This window comes from Cricetulus griseus, assembly GCF_003668045.3.
Source record: "Cricetulus griseus strain 17A/GY chromosome 1 unlocalized genomic scaffold, alternate assembly CriGri-PICRH-1.0 chr1_0, whole genome shotgun sequence".
Lineage (NCBI taxonomy): Eukaryota > Metazoa > Chordata > Mammalia > Rodentia > Cricetidae > Cricetulus > Cricetulus griseus.
The window spans coordinates 24,223,235-24,236,874 of record NW_023276806.1 but is presented as its reverse complement, the minus strand read 5'-3'; the positions used below and the strand labels follow the sequence as shown (position 1 = coordinate 24,236,874).

General features: G+C 38.7%; 1 protein-coding gene across 7 annotated transcripts in view; it reads left to right on the top strand.

Annotated features, from left to right (window-relative positions):
* Window positions 1–13,640, top strand: part of Cenpe (centromere protein E) — an 82,192-nt gene that overhangs the window by 42,968 nt on the left and 25,584 nt on the right. For all 7 annotated transcript variants that reach the window (XR_003481289.2, XR_003481288.2, XR_004771985.1 and 4 more), the window contains 6 exons: window positions 1,283–1,480; window positions 2,064–2,267; window positions 2,762–2,989; window positions 4,384–4,569; window positions 5,411–5,523; window positions 7,314–7,411. Coding sequence is in view for 2 of the 7 variants with exons in the window: in XM_027395750.2 (XP_027251551.1) it covers window positions 1,283–1,480; window positions 2,064–2,267; window positions 2,762–2,989; window positions 4,384–4,569; window positions 5,411–5,523; window positions 7,314–7,411 (1,027 nt within the window). In the remaining 5 variants the exon portion in view is untranslated. The remainder of the gene's footprint in view (window positions 1–1,282; window positions 1,481–2,063; window positions 2,268–2,761; window positions 2,990–4,383; window positions 4,570–5,410; window positions 5,524–7,313; window positions 7,412–13,640) is intronic.

The following is a 13,640-nucleotide window of genomic DNA, read 5'->3' as shown; positions in this document are numbered from 1 at the left end:
AGTAACAAGTGCAATTATAGAGGTACGGACAGGCTTGTTGTGTGACAGATTTTTCCTAGGGGTATGTAACACATGTCTATTCATCCCAAATAGGGAATCCATGACAGACCAAAATAACAATTGCACGCAAGTCCAACTTAGTGAACCCATGAGTTTATGAGGAGCTACTCGGGGATGACTCAAAACAGCTGCATTGGCTAAAAGCCTACCCCATTTGGGAAAGCTGTATCTCAGAGGCCTCCTACGCAACATGGGTGCAGCTCTCCCTCAGCAACTTGGCTGGCCAGAGTCGTCTCCTCCAGCAAAACCCTGGGAAATCTTCGCTCCTTATGAATCTTGAAATTGTCCAGGGCTTATAGCGTTTCTTTAGTTGATAATCCTCTAATACATTTGACAGTCAGATACCCAAAATGTATGCGGTTGGGGAACATTATAGCATTAAAATTATCATTACCTTAAAGTCAGACATCTAAATATGCTTGACAAAGAAATCCTGAAGCATGTGACTGCAGGTGGGGGTAATCAGACAAGATTTTAGTAGAGTATTTTGAAAATCCAAATCCAGGGATAGAGAGAAGCTCAGCAGTTTAGAGCATGTACTGTTTCTACACAGAACCCACTCAGCTCTTAACACCAGGCCAAAGCAGCTCACACTACCTGTAACTCTGGCTCTAGGGGTTCTGAAGCTCTTCTGGGGCCCATGGACACCTAAACTCATATGCACATACCCACATGTGTGCATCTAATTTTATATAAAATGAAGTATTTCTTTTAATCTCAAATTCTGACAGTAGGGGATTGGCAGTTTAACCAAAAATTGTGTAATAAGGCTAGAGAAATGTCTCAGTGGCTAGACCCCTAGCTGCCCTTCCTGGGGATTCAGAGTTGGCTCTCAGCACCACATTGTGACTCACAGCCATCTGGGGCTCCAGTTCTAGGGGATCCGTGGTGTCCACCAGACATATGTGTTTATTCACACACATAAAATAATTAATTAAAAATCTAATGAGATAACAAGAAAAAGAGAGCATATAGAAAGGGTCATGTGACATTTTAAAACCATGCAATGAGATATCCTGTAGTAAGTCAAACATGGAAGCAGCAATCTGGAAGGGTTACTTCCCAAGGGGCTCAGAAGAGAAATTTGGGGATAAACAATAGCTGCTTCCTTCTTCATTATCTATCATAGTATAAATAGTAAACAAGATACCTCCCCATCTCAGACACTGAAAATGTCCCCTAAATACAATGTCTCAATTTTCAATTTATCTTTTTCTTCAAGTATGTGTTGAGCCACATTACAAGGCTAAAGGAAGAGCAACATGAGTTCATCAATAAGTTTGAAATGGCTTTTGTCCAGGAAGTGGAAAAGCAGAATGAACTGAGGATTAAGATACAGAGCTTTCAACAAGTTTATGATATTCCATCCAAAGACTTAGAGAACCTCAAACTTAGCCAGGATATGGATCTCCATATTGAGGTATATACCGTATTTTCAATGCCTTTAATATGATCTTAAGCCTTTTATAAATAGATACCTTTGTATGTGTTTGAAGTCATTTTCATTTATCAGAAATTACTAATAACTCACAGAATGAGAGCTGACTAAAGGACCATTTGGACACTATCAGACCTGCATAGACACAGAAAACAGATTGGACATCAGTGAGAATTCAGAAAATTTGGGGTTTCCCAGCGCCTTCTTGCACCCGTGACTAAAAGTCGGAATTCTTTCCCTGTATCAACTCCACAAGGAGTTTCTTGTTCTCCCAACGGTGTAAAGCTGGCTGCAGTTCCCAGCAAACTTGTGAGGCCTGCCATGTACATAGAAAAGCAGCCACCAGAACCTATAGGTAGACTACCTCTGTCATGTAGAATATATTACCAACATTCTCCTATGAAAGTAATTGGAATGAAGTTTTAAATTAGAACTCATTTACTTTAGTGTCCTAATAAGTAGAGTATAGTAGGTGTTTCTCCCTTTATGATATTTTTAGTTTATATGTTATTTGGATGAAATCTTTCCTGATGTTCATATAATTTGATACCTATTTTTCACACAGGAAATTGCCAAAGATTTTGCAGAAAATGGATTCCCCACCATAAAAACTGAATTCCAACAAGTACTAAGTAATAGGAAAGAAATTACTCAGTTTTTGGGGAGATGGATGAATACTCCTTTTGATACAGAAAAGCTTAAAAGTGGCATCCAAAGAGAAAATAATAGCATTTGCCAAGTGAATAACTTCTATAATAGCAAAATAATTGTGAGTATAATTGTTCGTCACTCAGGCTCTTTTATTCTTTGCTTTTATTGTTCTACTCATTCATAAAAGGATTAGACTGTTTTATATTTTCTTTAATTTATACATAGGGGTTCTATGAAAATTTTGATTATATAATTTTTTTTCTTTTCTTGTATTACGCTGCTTCACAGTAATTAGACCAGTTTGTAGTTGAGAAGAGAGCAGGCTGCTTGCATGTGATACCGAGTTCCCACCTGGAATTGTTCTCTTCCCATCCTCCTCTCAGTGCTTGTGAGGGTTGAGCCTTGGTCCCAGTGCCCTTTTTCTAGATACATCATGATTAACTTCCAACATGTTGAAAGAGAAATGTGCATTCATTGTCTTAAGCACTGTTCTTAGACATCCTAACTAATGAATTTCAGCATGCACACAGTCCTAGAATCTACTGGTTTTCTTACTGTAACCTTTAATGCATCAATTATTTTAAAGCTGTAGTGGTCTCTTACTGTCCACAGGCCATGATAAATGAATCAACAGAGTTTGAGGAAGGAAATGCTGCCAAATGTAAAGAGTTGGAACATTATCTGAAATCACTGAAGGAAAAAACTAAACAACTATCTAAAGACTACGAGACTTTGACTGTCTCCCGATCTGCTGCCCATGTTCATACCACCACACAGCCTTCTACACAGGGCAGTAAAAATCCTCACATTGCGTCAGTAGGTGAACAACTAACATCAGAGGTATGAAACTTCCTGGAGTTTAGAGCTTTGATATAGTCACTAAATATGAATACATGTGTGTGTGATGAGTTGGATTTTTGTATATGGTCGTACTGTAGTTACCATTCAATTAATCCTGAAACTTGATATCATTTCCTTTGAGTTAAGAAACAGAAGTAAGTGACGGTTTAAATACTATATTCAGGATAGTTCATTGCCATGTTTGGTATTTTTACACTATGCCATAAGTTTCCTAAAAGGTATGAATTTCATCTAAACTGTAACGTGCATGGAAAACAAGTTAATTTAGAGAATAGTAGCAATTTAACTTATCTTTAGCTATTCTCTTGAATACTGACTAATATCATAAAAAGCTAAGAGGCTTAAAAAATAGCAGAATTGTTAGGCAAATTGAAATGCAGGTTCGAGCTCTCCTCCATTAAAAAAAAAAAAAAAAAAATGTGTAAGCATCAATATCAGCCGGGCATTGGTGGCGCACACCTTTAATCCCAGCACTCGGGAGGCAGAGGCAGGCGGATCTCTGAGAGTTTGAGGCCAGCCTGGTCTACAGAGTGAGTGCCAGGATAGGCTCCAAAGCTACACAGAGAAACAAACAAACAAACAAACAAAAATCAGTATCATTTGAACAACACAGCTAGACTATTAACTGCCTATGCTTGGGAATCTATAACAACAGGAAGTAGCTACTGTATTTTGCTAGTATGCAAAATGTCTTAATGGGAAACCAAAAGCCAACTATAATTTATAATTTTTACCAAAATAAATACTTAATATAAAACATCAACCATTAGCTTGAAAATTGCCATTAGGAACTAGAAGAACACAAATTTTGGGGGGAGGGAGGGGTCTCTCAAGTATAACTATATGTTTATTGCATATGGTTGGCCACTTTTATAAATTTTATACCTCCTTATTCTTGCTCAGAAATTTTCTGGAGGTGAGGAGATACTCAAAAAGGTTTCGTAGACCTTGTTAGGATCTGGGAAGTCTTTATTTTCATTTATGGTTTTAAGGGTTTTTTTCATATATTTTCATCTTTAAATTGCTTTAGGAAGTCCAAGTGCCCTTTTATGAATAGTGCTAATTTCGAAGGTGACTGACTACTAAATGTACATAGAGCTTTGCTAAATGATGTGTCATGTAACGGCTGTGTTCTCATTTGCCTGACTTAGAGAATTTGCTGTCAGGCTATAATGTGAAATTTTGGCATTCTTTAACACATAAAATGTCATTTTTCTAAGTAAAAGGACTTGTATTTAGATAGATGTAACAGTATTTAACCTCTCATTTGTTGATTGAATCTGTGAACACTCAATAACTAACTACAGGTGGTCATTTTTATCTCATTGAACATACTATGGATTTGCCCTAAGGATTTGTGCTTGCTCTAACAGAAAATTCAGGAGCTAGAAACCTCCTTACAAGAAGCCAAAAAAAGTGCCATGCATAAGGAAGGCCAGATTGCAAAGATGCAGAAGGAACTAGCAATGTCTAAGGACTTGGTAGCAAAGCTCCAGAGTGAAGTCCATGAATCAAACAAATGCCTTGAAAACACAAAGGCAACAGTACAAAAGCTTCAGGTATGGTAGACCAATCTCAGAAATAAAAACGTTGTGTAACCTGTTGGATTTAGCAAATTAAGGGATGCTCTTTTCTTCCCTCTTAACCACAGCCTTATCACAATATCTATGTAAGGGCTCAAGTTCATTTCACAGACTTGTAAAGGAAGTGATGAGATGAAATGCTGTGGTATATTTGCATGTAAAATACTGATTATTTTTATTATGCTGGAAAAAAAGAATTGAGGCAGTGTAGACTGCCTCAAGCATCAGGGATACTGCAGGGCAGCACAATTAGCCTGGGTGATATACTAGGACTATGGCTTTGTTCCATCCTGAAGAGAGATCCAGAAACTCTTTTCATAGTTTGACTTTTTAGAATTGGTTCACTGAATCCTACTTTTAAATATGTAGATTCCAAAAGTTTATTCCCAAGGGTATTAATTTTACCCTATGCATGAAGCCATCTAGAATCATACAGCATTTATTAACTGAGCAAGAGCCCACAAAATGGTTCAGTGGCTAAGGATACTTGCCACCAAGCCTGAGTCTGATTCCCAGAATCCACATGGTGGAGGAAGAGAGCTGACTTTGCCAGTTGTCGCCTGTCCTTCACCTGCAAGCCATGGCACATGTGTGTGTACACCCATAAAGAAGTAAAGGCATTAGAGGCTTGTGTCACTGAGCCTACCTTATGAAATGCTAGGGATGGAACCAGGGCTTCCAGCAAGTCAGGAAAGCACACTGCAAACTTCATCCTTAGCCCTCTTGTTACTTCTTAATAGTGCAATAACATTGTATAGACAAATCAGAATGTGCCCATGGATCTTCTTTTGTTTTTCTGGACTGTTTTCTGTGACAGGACAAAGTGGCGTTAGGAGCTGTGCCCTATAAAGAAGAAATTGAGGATCTCAAAATGCAGCTGGTGAAAATTGACCTAGAAAAGAAGGAAAATGCCAAGGAATTCGAAAAGGAGTATGTCTGTCTCTGCCCTTGTTAAAGATGGCTTTAGTCACATAACATTTCTTTATAAACTTCACAAATATCTTTGCATTTGTTTACTTTTTAGAAAGTAATTTGTAAAAATATGTCTTTACTTTAAAAAAAAAAAAATCTGTAGGCACCCATAGCTTTTAAGCTCATTAGATTGTGATTGCATATACAAATGGTTAAAAGCTAAGCTCGGTTCTGGCTGTGGTGTAGGGCTAGTGGGAAGGTGCTTGCCTGCCATGCCCAAGGCCCTGGTTTCAATCCCCAATACTGAAAAAGATACGCGTGGGTCTCATCAGTCAGCAGTGTCTTTGATGGTTATTCCTCAGTGATGTCTGAATAAAAACTGGTCATCCTTCAGACTGAGCACTGGGGGCCTTTGCTTTTCTGTGTGTCCTCAGGTGTTTGACTGGGGTTTCCCTTTCTTCTCCCTATTGTATTTTTGTGTAAAGATTGTTTTCTGTTGGTACAAGGGACCCAGCAGCATGTCCTCTTCTTACCAACTTACCTGTGTGCTCTATTACGCATAATAGCATACCAAAAGTTATTTCTGTATAGAGCATAATGGAAAGAACATTGAACAGTCAGAGCAACCGAATTCAAAGTCTACCTAACATCTTAAACTGTTGAGCTCATCCAGTCCTTGCATTTGAATAAAAGGAAGGCTTATATGAGAGATTATATGTACTCATATAATAATGGCATTATATATAATGTCCCAAGATGTAATCTAGCTCTTTGGGCTTTCTTCCTCATCATGAATGACATTTAACTCTGCCCAGAAAGTAGCACCCCATGAGTCTTCAAGCTGTGTAACCAGCTTTCCAATGTTAAGAGCCTATGGTTTCAATGAAACCAATATTGTGTTCTTAATTAGAAAGGGCAGCTTTACCTATAAAATGCAGTCAGCATATATTTGGCTTTTTGAGACAGGGTTTCTCTGTGTAGCCCTGGCTGTCCTAGAATTCACTTTGTAGACCAGGCTGACCTCAAACTCAGAGACCCACCTGTGCAGCATGACTGAAGGCCTATGCCGTAACTTAAAAAAAAATAGTTAACAGTATAATTTTTTTTAAAGATTTATTCATTTGTTATGCATACAGTGTTCTGCCTGCATGTATGGTAGTTGCATGCCAGAAGAGGGCACCAGATCTCATAGATAGTTGTGAGCCACCATGTGGTTGCTGGGAATTGGACCTCTGGAAGAACAGCCAGTTCTCTTAACCACTGAGCCTTCTCTCCTGCCCAAGAACTGTATAATTGTTAGACAGGCTTATACCTCATCCTTTCTGCTTAACGCTTGAGTTATTAACTGACAGTTGGTAAAGTATCTCTTTCCTCTGGGAGTAGTGCCCAACTTGACCTTTGACTCATGCCCTTAATCAGAATTGCATGAGGGTTTGCTTACCTGACAGGATGAAAATTGGGGTTCCGTTTTGGTTCTGTTGTTCTGTTCCTTTTCATTCTCTGGCGATTTTCTATTCATTTCATCCTGTGGGAATAGTGTCTCCAAAAATAATTTTGTTCAGTATATAACTAATGCCTATTATGTTTCTAGAAGTTTTAAATGAGTTAGTTTCTCGGTAATAAAGCTGGACTGTTCCTACAGCTGAACAGAATAGTTGCATTTGGCTGTAGCCGTGAGAGCTGAGCTACATTGCAGGGGCTGATCTGCTACAGCACAGGGGTGTCATGTCAGTGTGCAGCAGTTCTGTTTACTCTTCCATATAGAATCACTTGGACATTTACATGTTTTATTATTTTATTCTTGTTAGAATTCTTTCTACAAAAGCCACTGTTACACATCAAAAAGAAGTGATAAGGATGCTGAGAGAAAATCTTAGAAGAAATCAACAGGCCCAGGATACCTCAAGTAAGTTAAGAACACAGATTTTTTTTTCCCTTTCATACAATACATCCAACTGCAGTTTCCCCTCTATCCACCCCTCCGAGTTCTTCACCACCATCACCACCATCACCACCACCACCACCACCACCACCACTCCTCTCCCCCAGATCCATTCTTCCTCTGTCTCCATTCAGAAAAGAGAAGGCCTCTAAGGGATATCATCTAAATATGGCATAACAAGATACAATAATATTGTCTATGTACAAACCCTCATATTAGAGCTGGCCGAGGCAATCCAGTAGGAGGAAAAGAGTCCCAAAAGCAGAGAAAGAGTCAGAGACACTCCCACTTTTAGGAGTTCCACAAAAACACCATGCTATGGTCTATTTGTGGGACTCCTAACAATGGGAGCAGGCCTGCTCCTAATGCTTTGGCTGGTTCTTCAGGACCTATTCCTCATCCTGGATTGCCTTGTCCAGCCTTAATACAAGGAGGGGTGCTTAGTCTTATCTCCCCTTGATATGCCACGCTTTGTTGATAGCCACAGGAAGCCTGTCCCTTTCTGAAAAGAAGCAGGAGTGGATTGAAGAAGGGTTGGAGGGCTAGAGGGAAAGTGGAGGGAGGGAATGGGAAGAAAGAGGGAGGGGAAAACTGTAATCAGGATGTAAAATAAATAATTAAAAAAAAAAAACTGAAGGGCATCATACCAAATTGTAATTTCTTAGCTGTATACATATAGCTAAAACCTACTTGGATGTGTTTGGTTTGTGCTGAGAAGTAGCTTTACCCTTGATAGTTAAGCCATTCTTCTACAGTGGTCAATCTTCAGTAATTCCCTAAACTAGACACAGAAAAACATTGTAAGTCTTGCTTATATGTGCAATAAGAATTAAGTACACAGAAATAGAAAATAGAATTACAACTACCAGAGACATGAAATGGGGAAACTAGGCCAAAAAGTACAAGGTTACAGTTATGTACTATGAATAAGTCTAAAAACCTTATTGAAATTATGAGAGCTGTAGTTAACAACACTATTGTATATATTGTATAAGTTTAAAAAGAAAAAAAAAAAAAAAAACACCAAACTAACAACCATAACATATATAGAGACCTATTGCAGACCCATGCAGGCTCCGTGATTGCTATTTCAGTCTCTGAGCCCCTATGAACCCTGCTTAGTTGATTCTTTGGCCAGAATACACTTAACTCCTCAAAGCACATGTAGGCTTAAGACTCCTGTTGTTCACATGACATTCAATACTAACCCTCCGTTAGTCCACTGTTACCATGTTACTGTGTTAATCTTAGGCCCTTTACTTAGAATATTACAGTACCAACAGCTTATCCATTGTAGACTCTTTAAAAATGAGTTTTACTTTTATATAATTGGATCTTCATGAATTACTGAAGATTGACTACTGTAGAAGAATGGCTTAACTATCAAGGGTAAAGCTACTTCTCAGCACAAACCAAACACATCCAAGTAGGTTTTAGCTATATGTATACAGCTAAGAAATTACAATGGCTACATATTAACAGTGACAAGGTATTAGCCTGTCTGCTCATAAAATTGATAATATATTGATAATTACATGAAAATTGAAATTTATCACAGACATAGTTTTTAGGTTGAAAGGTCAAATTTCTTCCTGTATACTCCTTGCAGAAGCTTTTTTCTTATGTCTGCCATGTGCTCTGTTAGAGAAAGAATGCTGACTTAGTACTGGTGCAGCTATATTATTCTAGAACAAGCATTAACTAAAAATTTGGGGAAAATCTTTGGACTGACTCCCTCAGTGACCATGTGAGCTACCCTGACCTTGACACCCCTGCACATCAAACCAGCAGGTGTGGAGAAGCACTGTGAGAATTCTGAATGCCCAACATTAGATATGTTATATTCAAAAGAAAGTGGAAAGTGGAGAATTAACCTCTCTGAGGGATGATAATTTGTCACCCAGTACAAAGTAGTCAGCCCTGGAATTGTGCACACAAGCGACACTAAACAGACTCAGTAGGTGGAATAGATGTGTAACAATAACAAAGAAGAAGAGGCCATCAATTTGAGAGGGAAGAGTGAGGGTATGGCAGGGGCTGAAGGGAAAAAAGGCAAGGAAGGAAGTGATGTGATTGTATTTTAATTTTTTAATAAGAAAATGAAAATAATATGTTAAATATGTTGTCTGGTATCCAGTGTGGCTTGACACTTCCTAAGTGTCTATTGTAATCTTCTTGGTTCCTGACTGCAGAACTTCAAGGGATAAAATAGAAGAAGTACAGCTCCTTTGTTACAGAAGGACCAAGATAATAATAAGTATATACAAGCTGGATATTCATAATTCATAATTCTTGGAAACAAGTGTCTGGGATTTTGAACTGTTTAAGATTTTGAAATATTTGCATATGCAAAGTGAGATATTTTAGTGGTTTGATGTAAGGATAAATCTTTCCTACAAGCCACCTGAGCCCTGCCGCCACGTGGGCGCCCAAAATAACACACAGAGATTAATATTAGTTACAATGCTGCTGGCCAATGACTAGGATTTCTTACTTGCTAGCTCAGTCTTAATTATCAACCATAACTACTAATCTATATATTTTATAAAGACTTATCTTATTGAGGACGCTGAGTCTGCCTGCTATGTCACTTCCTGCCTAGATCACAAGACTTCTCTTTACTACATTTCCCAGAATTCTCCTCAACTCCTAGTCCCGCCTAACGTGCTTCCCTATTGGCCAACAGTGCTTTATTTATCAACCAATAAGACAAACATATACACAGAAGGACCTCCCCTATCAGTTTGACCCAAATTTAAACATAAAATTGATTTACCTTCACATGTACATTATGTGCATAGCCTTAAAGTATTTTGATATGTTCCCCCCTCCCTTTTTTTTTCAGATTTTCAAACAATATATTTTGATCATATTCTCTACCCTCCCAAACACCCTTCACCAGCACACACCCAACTTTGTTCTTTCTTTCTCTTAAGAAACACAAGACAAGATGTCAGTTAGGAGGCCTGGGCAATCTATGGGGCCTCTGGTAGTGGATCGGTATTTATCCCTAGTATACGAATGGATTTTGGGATCCCATTCCACATAGAGGGATACTTTATCAGCCTAGACACACTGCTCCAGATGATGTGACAGACTTTGAAGATCCCCCATGGAAGGCTTATCCTCCCTGGGGAGCAGAAAGGGGATGCGATAGAGGGTTGGTGGGGGGCAGGGAAGGAGGGGAAGGAGAGGGAACCAGGATTGACATGTAAAACAAGCTTGTTTCTAATTTAAATTTTTAAAAAGGAAGGAAAAGAAAAGGAAACAAGACAAAAAGCTGTTTTGTTTTGGTCAACTTCAATGGAGTTCACTCCATTGAAGAAAAGTGATTTTCCCTCATGCAGCAACTATCACTTGCAAATAGCTTCTTGACTAGGAAGGGGCATTGTGCCCACTTCTGCTTCTCCATACTGGCATTTTATCTGCCTTCATTTGTACAGATCTTCTGTGCATCATTGCAATCTCTGTGAGTTCATAGGTGTGCCAGCCCTGTTATATCCTCTAAAACAGTTTCCTTGGCGTCTTCACTACCTCTGGCTCTTACAATCTTTCTACAATAGATTCTGAGCTGGAGGAGTGGGATATGATGTAGACATACCATTAGGGGCTGACTGCCCAAAAGTCTCGCATCATCTGACATTGTCCAACTCTAGGTCTCTGTTCTAATTTACCATCTACTACAAGAGGCAGCTTCTCCTATGAGGGTTTAGCAAGACACTGATTCTACGGGTGTAGTAATGTGTCTTTAGGGTTCATTTTATCACTGTGTCCTATAGGTCTCATGACCTATCTAGTCTCAGGTTCTTGGTCTCATTAATTGTTAGGTGTGGGTTCCATCTCATGGAGCAGGCCTTAAATCCCAGTTCCTTCCTACTCTAATTTCCCTGGTCTCCCTTTCTAGCACTATATTCTGTTTCCCCTTCCTTGAAGATCCCCCTTTTCCCTCTACTTCCTTATTAGCTGTCTAAGCTCTGCAGTTCTGAACGAAGCACACACAGCTGAAGCCTAAAAGCTACAAACATGAGTTTGTCTTTCAGAGTTCCATCCACTTGCCTGAAATTTTCATGATTTAATTTTTCTTAACACCTGAATAATAACACTCCATTGTGTAAATGTACCATGTTGTTTTCAATTTCTGGCTACTATGAGTAGAACAGCAGTGAACATGAAAATGAGCAAGTACCTCTGTAGTAAGATGTAGTGTACTTTGGGTATATGCCCAAAAGCGGGATAGCTAAGTCTTGTGGTAGATCTATTTTAATCTTTTGAGGACTCTCCACACTGGGTTCCATAGTGGCTGTGCCAGTTTGCACTCTCATCAGCAATGAGCAAGTGTCCCCTGCCTGCATATCCTCACCAGCATGTCCTGTCACTCGTTTTATTAATCTCGGCCATTCTGACTAGTACAAGATGGAATCTCAAAGTAGTTTTAATTTGTATTTCCCTGATAGCTAAGAATTTGAGTATTTCTTTAAGTTGGTGTTTTTCCACCTGTGGGTCACATATTAGATATCCTGCATATCAGATAATTAAATTGCAATTCTAAACTGTAACACAATTACAGTTATCAGGTGGTGATGAAATAATTTTGTGGTTGGGAGTCAGTATAACATGAGGAACTGTATTAAAGGAGTTGCAGCATTAGAAAGATTGAGAGCCACTGCTCCTAAGGGTTTCTTGGTCTTTTTTGTTTCATCTTTTGAGAACTCTGTTTAGTTCTGTACCCCATTTTTTGATTGCGTTATTTCTTTTCTTGATGTTGAGGGGTATTTTGTTTTTTGGGGTTTTGTTTTGTTTTGTTTTAGCTCTTTATATTCTGGATACTAACTTTCTGTTATATATATATATAACTGGTAAAGATGTGTTTTCCAGTCATAAGCTGCCATTCTAGCAGAATGATGATGTCCTTTGCTGTACACTGATTTTTAGCTTTATAAGGTCTCAATCATTAATTGTTGTCTTAATGCTTCTGCTATCAGGGTCCTGTTCAGACAGTCTTTTCTAGTGCAGACCTATTCCTTGCTTTCTCTTCTGTCGAATTCAGGGTATCTGGCCTTGTGTTGAGGTCCTTTGATCCATTTGATATGAGTATTGTGCAGGGTAACAGATCGGGATTTATTTCCACTTTCATTCAGGATTGGTATAGCTATCTTGGGGGGGGGGTTGTGTTTCCATATTATGTTTAAGATTATTTTGTCAATTTCTATGAAGAATTGTGTTGGAATCTTGATGGAGATTGCCTTGAATCTGTAGATTGCTTTTGGTAGGATGGCCTTTTACAGTATTAATCCTACTGGTCCATAAGCATCTTTCCATCTTCTAACGTCATCTCAATTTCTTTTCTTAATGTCTTAAAGTTTTCATTATACAAGTCTTTCACTTGTTTGGTTAGAGTTATTCCAAGATTTTTTGTTTTTAGGAAATATACTGATTTTTATATGTTGATTTTATATTCTGCTATTTTGCTGGAAGTATTTGTCAGCTGCAGAAGATGCCTAGTACAGTCTTTAGGGTCTTTTATATATAAATCATGTCATCTACAAATAAGGGTACTTGGACTTTTTCCTTTTCTACTTATATCCCCTTGATCTCCTTCAGTTGTCCTATTCCTCTGAATAAGACCTGGAACACGGTATTGAACAGGAATGGGGAGAATGGACATCCTTGTCTTATTCCTGATTTCTGCAACAATCCCTGGAGTTTTTCTTTTATTTATCAAGACTACGGCTGTGGTGATGTTGTAGGCTTTCTTTATTATTTTGAGGATCCTACTCTAGTCTCTCCGGAACTTTTATCGTGAAGGGAGGTTGGATTTTGTCAAGGGCTTTTCTGCATCTAATAAGATGCTATGCTCATGGTTAGTCCACAGGGATGCTGGAGCAGTTCTGAATTCAGAGATGTCTGCCCGTTTTATACCTGAATGATAAGAATGTACATCACTGATCTCCTCACAAACCCTCTCTGTCCTCTTTGTCTCTATAGTGAGCTGCTGGTGAACTAATGGATTATTCAGATAAATAACATCTCTGTTTTTATACAGTTTTGTTCACAGTGCTGACAATTTTACTCTCATCTGGGGGTGTATTTAGTTAAGAAATGTATGTTGAGTCCTTGCAATGTGCTGAGTGACTTTGGGGCAGTCTCTGCATGGCCTGCAGTGCAGTAGCAGGTGACGAGCTCCACAGGTGAT